This window comes from Tachyglossus aculeatus, chromosome Y3 (genome assembly GCF_015852505.1).
Source record: "Tachyglossus aculeatus isolate mTacAcu1 chromosome Y3, mTacAcu1.pri, whole genome shotgun sequence".
Taxonomy (NCBI): domain Eukaryota; kingdom Metazoa; phylum Chordata; class Mammalia; order Monotremata; family Tachyglossidae; genus Tachyglossus; species Tachyglossus aculeatus.
Window position 1 is genome coordinate 318554 of NC_052095.1, and position 9368 is coordinate 327921.

General features: G+C 40.7%; 1 protein-coding gene across 1 annotated transcript; it reads left to right on the forward strand.

Annotated features, from left to right (window-relative positions):
• The first annotated feature begins 271 nt into the window (after positions 1–271).
• Positions 272–7877, forward strand: LOC119946708 (mediator of RNA polymerase II transcription subunit 26-like). Its single transcript, XM_038768122.1, has 3 exons — positions 272–304; positions 2297–2371; positions 5715–7877. Exons 1-3 carry the CDS (start codon positions 272–274, stop codon positions 7359–7361), a joined length of 1755 nt encoding a protein of 584 aa, XP_038624050.1. The 3' UTR covers positions 7362–7877.
• The last annotated feature ends 1491 nt before the right edge of the window (positions 7878–9368 follow it).

Below are 9368 nucleotides of genomic sequence, written 5' to 3' on the forward strand. Positions count from 1 at the left end.
CAGCATGCTGCTTCTCACAGAACAGGCAAAGCAGAGCAAGGATTAGAATTCCAATTTGTTGACATCCCCTTGTGCTTCCACTAAAATTTCCTTAGTGGCAAGAGATGAGATAAAGTAACAGTTAGTTGGCAGTAAGGGGAATGAAGTGTTGGTGTTGTGGTATAGTTTCAAGATCACCAAGGTGAAGAGAAAGCTTGGTTGAGTACCTTAAAGTTGGTGGTTCGGAGTTTCGCTTAGATGCTGAGGAGGCTTTTGGTAGGGGTAAAGAGATATGGATGTAATAGCGTCTCCGAAAAATGATCCAGTCAGCAGGTTGTGAAGTGAGGACTGGAAAGGGGAGAGACAGGAGCCTGGATCAAGGAGGCTTGATGGAGTAGTTCAGATGGGATATGATGATCCTTGGAGGACAGGGTGTTCTTTTCTCACACACTTTGCCTGGAAATGGAAGTAAAGCAAGGATCGCAACTCCACTAAGCTAAATATAATCATTGCCTTCTGAAGCACATCAATACATTGTTAAGGGTGTTTCAGAATAATTTTTGGGGAGATGGGACCTGGAGTTAAAATAAGGAACTAGAGTAATAAAGAGTAGCTTCTGTTTTATTCCAAGATATGGTTTGTAATTATTTTGACATCATCCAGAACCATTTTGAATCCACTGTAAATAATTCTAATGCTACTTAGTATTTTATAGAAATATATAATTCCTTTTAGCTCTTTAAAATATAAGTAGTGAGTGTCATGTGTTTCGAGGCTGTGTTTCATATCATCTTGAATTCAGGCAGATCATGGTAATTTTGGGGAAGGGTTGCTAGTAAGGAACCCCTTCAAAGTTCAGCCATCAGCCCCTACTTGGAGCAGGGGTAAATAGAATTACCGTAATTAAAATTTCCATTTGGGGAGTTAGCTACTAAAGGCAAAGGGTGGTAGCCCCAGTTGGATTTGGAGTGAGAGAGGCTGGGAACCTCAAGCGTGGCTTTTGAACTTTCGACAGGAAAGTCGTGGCTGCCGCAGTTAGTTTAGCACTTTCAGGTAGTATTAGTAATTGCATTCGTTAAGTGCTTACTCTGACACTGTCCCTAACCCACATTGGGCTCACAGACTGAGGGGGAGTAGGAACAGGTTTGCCTCTGTGGTAATTTTTGAAGGGGCTTCTCTTTGGGCTCCATCCATCCACATAAACGGATAGTATTGAAAAGCACTTGAAGGCACTTCAAAGACAGCTACTAGCTGTCACTTGCAACAACTGTTAAAAGGCACTCATGAAAGGAGTAGTAAAATCACCAGACACCACCACAGGTATTTTGAGGCATGTCGTTACTGAAGTGTTGGAACATTGTTTATTTATTTATTTATTTATTTTACTTGTACATATCTATTCTATTTATTTTATTTTGTTAGTATGTTTGGTTTTGTTCTCTGTCTCCCCCTTTTAGACTGTGAGCCCACTGTTGGGTAGGGACTGTCTCTATATGTTGCCAATTTGTACTTCCCAAGCGCTTAGTACAGTGCTCTGCACATAGTAAGCGCTCAATAAATACGATTGATGCTGCTGCTGCTGCTGATGATGAAGTTGTAGGACCTTGACATCAGGATTGATTCATTTTTCATGGAAATCAAAACTCACATTCCCCTTTTACTTTTTTTGGTGGGGGGGGGGGGTGGCGGGCGGGGGGAATGTAACAAATTAGATTTAGCTGGTAAAACTCAGGATTGGGAGCCAGGAAACTTGAATATTGATCCCAGCCCTGCCACCTGGTTGCTGTATTGCCTTGATAATGGGTTTATAACCTCTTTACTCCTCAATTTCCTTACCTGTAAAGTGGAAATGACGTATTAAATATCTGCTGCCTCTGGGCCCCCACCCTCTCAGAAGACTGTGTGATATCTAGTTATTCTGCATTTACCCCAGCACGTAATTCAGTACTTGGCACAGAGTAATCCCGTAATAATAACAATAACAATAATAATAATAATAATAATGGTACATGTTAAGCACTTACTACGTGCCAAGCATTATTCTAAGCGCTGGGGTAGGTACAGGGTAATCTGGTTGTTCCACATGGGGCTCATAGTCTTAATCCCCATTTGACAGATGAGGTAACTGAGGCTCAGAGAAGTTAAGTGGCTTGCCTAAGGTCACACAACCGACAAGTGGTGGAGCTGGGATTAGAACTCATGACCTCTGACTCCCAAGCCCGGGCTCTTTCCACTGAGCCATGCTGCTTCCCTTAACAAGTACCACATGTATTATTTGTGAGGAAGAAAAGTGACACTGAGACTGCTGTTGTTTCAGATCCATAACACAGTGGCTGTTCTGGAAGTTATCAGTAGCTTGGAGAAATATCCGATTACCAAAGAGGCACTTGAGGTATGACCCAATCATTTCATGAGTTGCATTATTGTTGGCATGTAGATTAAGTTTACACATGAAATCTATTCTTGATTTTCACAACCAGTAAAATGCTGTGAACTTTGAAGTTTCTAATTAAGCAATCATACGTATTGAGTGTTTGCCCTGTGCAGCATATTGTAATAAGCACTTGTGTGATTACAATAAAATGGAGTTGTTAGACATGCTGTCTAGCCCACAATGAGCTGACAGTCTAGTAGGGGAGGCAGACATTAATAAAAAATTATAATATATAAATGTATACACAAGCGATTTGAGGGCTGAGTGTGGGGTGTTTACCAAGGATCCAAAGAGAACATATGGAAGCAGTGGTGAAGATGAAACTCAACTGAGACAGTGCTCAGGTGTCCATGCACCCTGTCCAGCGGTGAACCTCCGCTATCGATCTGATCTTCTGCTTCCACACTGTTGCTTGATATGCCATATTGCCTCTATATTGACCACCTTGATCCCTAAAAATAGCTCACCAGTATGCACCTCAGCAGGGCTCCTCTTGCCACAAGTGGGAGATACCCAGTCTTCCTTCGTCTCCCCTTTTTAAAACTCATGTAGTTGATTAGTTTTCAGGTCTTCACATGGACTCCTTAGACCAGTACCTGCCTCTTACCTGGAGAACCAAATCATATACCGTGCCTGGTGGCATGCTCTGTGCATGCTCTGCAAGGTATAAAAGCTGATGTTTTGCATCTTCAGCCCCACTCTCCCACCAAAGCTGAGCCAAGTGTACACCCTGTGTGTGTTCTGCCTTTCCACTGTGACTGAGGAACTCTTTCCCTGTCCTAGCCTTTCTCTGAGTGCACTAGGTTGGTTTTCAAAGATGCTGCCATTCATTCATTCATTCAGTCAGTCAGTCATATTTATTGAGTGCTTACTGTATGCACAGCATGTACTAAATGCTTGGGAGAGTAAAATATAACAACAAACAGACACTTTCCCTGCCCACAACAGGCTGTCTTTTCCACCCCCTTTCATATCCAGAGCTGAATGAAACATCCAGCATTTGCACCTTTGCCTCCCGAGTGACCTGCCTTCCCTCTTTGACAATCCATACCTGGCATCAGCTCCCCTCTGCACCACGGAGGAAACCTCTTCCCCTCCTGCTTTCCACCACCCCAGCGGGAATGAGAGCAACCCCTGTAACATACAAGTTCAGAAAATTTAGTGTCGTTGTAGTTATTGCTGTGGACACTGAATCACCAGGAGAAAAATCTGCTCTTTTAACCACAACTCCATACTGGATTTCGTTTTCATTTTGTGTATTATTTATTTGACCCTATCCTTTATGCCATTTTAACATTTTAGTGTTTATTTCTCCTGATGAGTCTGTCTGCAGTCTTTCCCAACCTTCTCTATTCAGAGACTGTGAGCACCTTGAGGGGCAAGATACGTGTCCAAACCAACCTGAATATGCTTTTTCCCAGGGCTTAGGACAGTTCTCTGCACAAAATGAGGGCTTAACTAATACTCTAACTACTGCTGGGTAGGTGTCAGTGCTTTTTTTCCCCCTACTAGGGGCTTTTTACAACAACAGCTCTTTACTCTTCACAGTATAAGCATCCTGCCATTTGGCTTGCAGCCCAAGCATTCTACATTTGCTCATCAGAATGGTTGCAGCCAACACCTCAGGAATATTTTTCTGCTCTACTTCTATTTGGCAGTGGTGCACTGTGCATTAGAGCAGTTGTGCATGCATTAAGGGTGAGAAGTGGGACAAACTTAGGTGCATTAGGGTTAGGAAAACCTCTACGAACAGCAGTTATGAAGAGACAAAGGGAGGGGGTGAGGAGCGATTCACAGTGTAATTTTTATTCAGTTGTGAGACTTGGCCTATAAATCTGAGCTGGTCTAGAATGGGACTGAATTATTTGCAAGTAAATCTGTAGCAAAATTTTCCTCCGAATTCAGCCATTTACAATACAGCCTCAGTTTGAATAAGTATAACCAGGTGCACTGATAGTTAGTCATATATATAATCATTATAATCAATCAGTCGTATTTATTGAGCACTTACTGTATGCGGGGCACTGTACGAGTATAATAATATAGCAACAGTGCAACAATATAACACTGAATAACACTGTACAACAAAATGACAGACACAGTCCCTGCACACATGAACCTACAGTCTAGAGGGGGAGACAGACATTAATATAAATAAGTAAATTATGAATATATACACAAGTGCTTGGGGCTGGGTGGGTGGGGTGGGGGTTGAAAAGGTTGGGTGGGGGTTGAAAAAAGCGAGCAAGTCAGGGCAATACAGAAAGGTGTGGAAGACAAGGAAGTGAGGGCTTAGTCAGGGAAAGGTTTCTTAGAAGGGTTGTGCCTCCAGTAAGGATTTGAAGATCAGGAGAGTAATTGTCTGTCAGATATGAAGAGAGAGGGCATTCCAGGACCAGATGCAGGATATGGGTGAGAGGTTAGTGGTGAGATAAACAAGACTGAGGTACAGTGAGAAGTTTGGCATTAGGAGGAGCAAGTTGTGCAGGCTGGACTGTAGTAGGAGAATAATGAGGTGAGGTAGGAGGGGTCAAGGTGATTGACTGCTAGTAAGGAGTTTCTGTTTGATAAGGAGGTGGCTGGACAATAACAGTAAATATGATTAAATAATAATTGTGGAATTACAGTGTGCCAGGCACTGTACTAGGCGCTGGGGTGGATGCAAGCAAATGAGGTTGGAAAAAGCTCCTGTCCCACATGGGGCACACAGTCTCATTCCCCACTGTACAGATGAGGTAACTGAGCAGGCACCGAGAAGTGAAATAACAGCAGACTAGCAGCAGAGCCGGGATTAGAACCATGACCTTCTGACTCCCAGGCCCGTGCTCTATCTACTTGGCTAGGCAGCTTCTCACTGAAGGTTCTTGAGGATTGGGGAAATATGGAATCAACTGAAAGAAATGGTAAACAGACCTTTGAAAAACGGTAATCCTGATACAAGTCTTCAAATGAGAGCCAATATTCTTTAAGAATCCATTCGATCATTAGTTTATTACTGGCAGCAAACGTTTCTGCTAATTCTGTTATATTGTATTCTCCCAAGCTCTCAGTAGTGAATAGTAAAGCACTCAATGAATACCAATGGTTGATTGAATGCAAAAACAGTAAAAAGTTTTGCAGGTACCTGTAGGGAAATGTCTCCAGGTTGTGTATTGAAGGATGTACGAATAATCATGTTTCTACCAGTATAATCTCTTAAAGCAACTCAGATTTTGTTTATACATCTAGGAACAGTGCATCTAACAAGAGTATTTGTGTGTTAAATTGTAATTGCTCGAAAAATGCCTCTCTTTGATTCTAGGAAACAAGATTAGGGAAGTTCATCAACGATGTAAGAAAGAAGACAAAAAATGAAGAGCTTGCCAAAAGGGCCAAGAAATTGCTGCGAAGTTGGCAAAAATTCACTGAACCTGTAACTTCTGAGACTGTTCCCCACTTGTTATCAAACCCACATGGATTAGCGAGCAGTGGTGCTCAGTACTGTAGGCAAGATACATTACCTACTACAGTTGCTGGTTCAAAGCTAAAAACCACAAATGCCATACCAAAATTAAGCACCCCAAAATCCGTAAAAGTGAGAAATAGAAAAAAAAAGAGTATTCAAAGAGAAGGACATCAAAGCACTCCTTCCAATGTATCTAAACCCAGCTCTGAATCATTACAAAGCGCTTCTCCCCTTCCAACTAATGGGATCAGAGGAAACTCTGAAAGCTTTCCCAGTTCTCTTGACTTCAAGATGTGCCCAGCCTCTGAAAACATCAGGGCAGCGCGTAGTGAAAATGATAAGCATAGTAAGGTACCAGTTAATGCTGTGAAACCTCACCCAGGTTCTCCAGGAATTTTAAAGCCTTCAAGCACTTCTTCGCAATTTAAGGCTGCAGTACTTCAGCAACATGAAAATCTAGGAGAAACCACAGGGCAGCACCAAACCAGAAAACTGTGTTCACTTAGTCCAACAAACTTAAAAAATGAAACATTTGTCCAGCAACAGAATGTGAAGCAGTCAATGGCCAATCTTTCTCAAAGATCACAGTTTCCAGGCCTTTCCCAGGTGGTAGCCTTGTCCCCACCTCTAATTTTACTTCCATCTACAGCTCCTAAGGCAGTAAAATTACTGGAAACTTCACCTCAGTCAGGAACTGTTACATCTCAACACTGTCAGGAATGTGTGTCTTCTGAAAATTTCCTCTGCCATTCAGAACGACTACCTTTCCAGAACACATCTCCCAACTTTGAGGTCAGTTTTCATTGTGAAGAATCCCATATTGGGTTTCTCCCAGATGCTATAACAGTGGACACTGTTGATTCTCCTGCAGAGTCGGCCAATAAAAAGAAGAAAAGGTACAGATCTAGAGATTATGCAATGAATTTAGATGAACTAGTGAGAGAGGGGGGTCTTAAACCTGTAAGATTAAAAAAAAGGAAGCTTACATTTAATCCCATGACAAGACAAATCAAGCCCCTAATGCAGAAAGATTCTTCACAAAGAGATAGCCCTGCACGTATTGAACAGCACAGAACAGAAAGGCAGGAGCGAAAAAGCATTCTGCAAAATCCATGTGAACAAACAAATTGGAAAGAACTGTCCAGAAATGAAATGATTCAGACCTATTTAAACAGACAGAATAGTTTTCTGTCCGCTTCAGGTGTACAAAGTCCCGGAGCTTATCATTTATTGAGTGAATATTTGAAAAAGGAAGAAAACATTAGAAAAGAAACTAGAATGACTCATGTGCAGATATCAAAAATCATATCCACAGACCTACCCGGGATCAATAGAGAGGTCACAAGCAATGATCTATGCAGACTATGTGAATCTTACTGGCCAGGTGTGAATGGTTGTTATGATACACAGGGTACTTGGTATAATTGGACACAGTGCATATCTGTAGATCCACACGGTGATGACAGTAGACTGAATATTTTACCTTATGTCTGCCTAGACTGAGTGCAGCTTTTGCAAAAGTACTTTAAAAATAGCAAAAGCCATTTAAAATGGAGAGTGAACTCCTTGTTGGAAAACAGAGTAGGAAGGAGATCATCAATATAAATTCACCATCTTTTATAAAGTGCTGCTAATAGTTTGCTAACAAAAAATAGCCAACAGAGAGTATCCCAAGATTGACCAAGTGTGTTCAAAACTTCATTTAACATTAATCCCCCAACAGATGCAGATGATTCCCAGCTCCTACCAATGGTTAAAATCTTAGTTACAGTATTTACAAAATTTACAGTGTTTACAAAACATTGTGGAAGAATAACTTTTTGGTTTAATTAGTTTTCCTTAGCCTGAGACAGAACTTAGAAAATCCTGATTTTATCTACATTACATTTTCTTTATTCCATGAATACTCTTAATATTATGGTACATAAGTTCTCTTAAATAGGTAGAGTCTAGTTAGCCAGTTTTGCTCAGCATTGCATAGGTGCCATATATTTTAGTCTGCTTTCATTGAAAATTCAGTCTCTAGTAAAATTAACCTGAAAATTGTATATTTTTGAATGATCTTTTTCCTTCCATTGCCAACCAGAAGACATCTGCCCCTTTTCCTTTTCTGCAAGTTTCTAGGAATCTTCATTTTTCTAGAACTGAATTAGGGGCAGTGGATACTACTGTGGTGGGAGTTCTCTGAGAAAAGAGGGAAATCTGTCTGGGTTCTGGAAATAAACTTGTTACCCATTCCTTTAGCTATTATTTAGCTTTAGCTTTATGGATATTTATTAAAAAATACCATTTCCAACATGTCGTAGTAAATGTGTAGTGTTTAAGGCAAAGCCTTAGTGAAACACTTCTGAGTTTCCGTTATGCAGAAGTGAACAGTTTGCTATTTGGTCCTTTAAGTGGACTCTGATGTAAATGTGGAAATAAGAACATTCTGGAAAAGAGTTTTCTAAGTACTTGTAGTTCAATTATTTATAATAGCATTTCATTTTAACAAATTTGGATGATAAATGTAGGAAGGTTTTCAGCATGTGAAAAGTTACTTTTTGTTCAGGAATGCCATCTTAACCTAAATTATAGTTTAGGGTGGTAAAAATATGTATTTACTACTGTTGTGACTTCTCTAGACTTCAGTTTCCTCTTAGAAATATAATGCAGTTCTAAAATGTACTCAGGTAAGGATGTTATTTAGAAAACTGTCTATCTCATTCTTTCAATTAGTGGATGTATTTATGAGGAAGTGGTGTGGTCTAGTGGATAGAGCATGGGCCCAGGAGTCAGAAGGTCCTGGGTTCTAATCCCAGCTCTGCCACTTGTCTGTTGTGTGACCTCATCTGTAAAATGGGGATTAACACTGCAAACCCCATGTGGGACATGGACTGTGTCCAACCTGACCTGCTTGTATCCACCCCAGCGCTTAATACAGAGCCTGGCACATAATTAAAATGCTTAAAAAATACCATAATTACTATTAATCTACAAGCACTGCTAAGCACTGGGATAGATTTAAGACAATCAAATCAGAAATGGGCATTCACAGTCTAAGAGGAAGAGAGAACAAGTATTTTATCCACCTTTTCATGAAAGGGGAAATAGGCCCAGGGAAGTTAAATGAGTAGCCCAAGGTAACAAAGAGCCACCATTCGAACAACTGGAACAAGAACCCAGTAATTCTCATTTATTCAGTCTTTCAAGTAGACCACACTGCCTGCTGTTAAGCAGTCTTCTAGAAATAAGGTTGTTAAGCAGTCTTCCTAGAAATAAGGCTGTTAAGCAGTCTTCCTAGAAAACATACTCATATCTTTCTTGGGGTAAGACACCCTCCCATTTCTTCTAGCAGACTCAAGAACCAAAACAGTAAACAGAAATGTATCACTGACCACATAGATGGATTAGGCCAGGCTTAACTTGCACCAGTTGATTTGTTGAACCTTCAATAAACATATTGAGTAACATTCTTTAATCATTATAACATTATAGCATTCATAGCTTAACTACCATTTTCCCACTGGC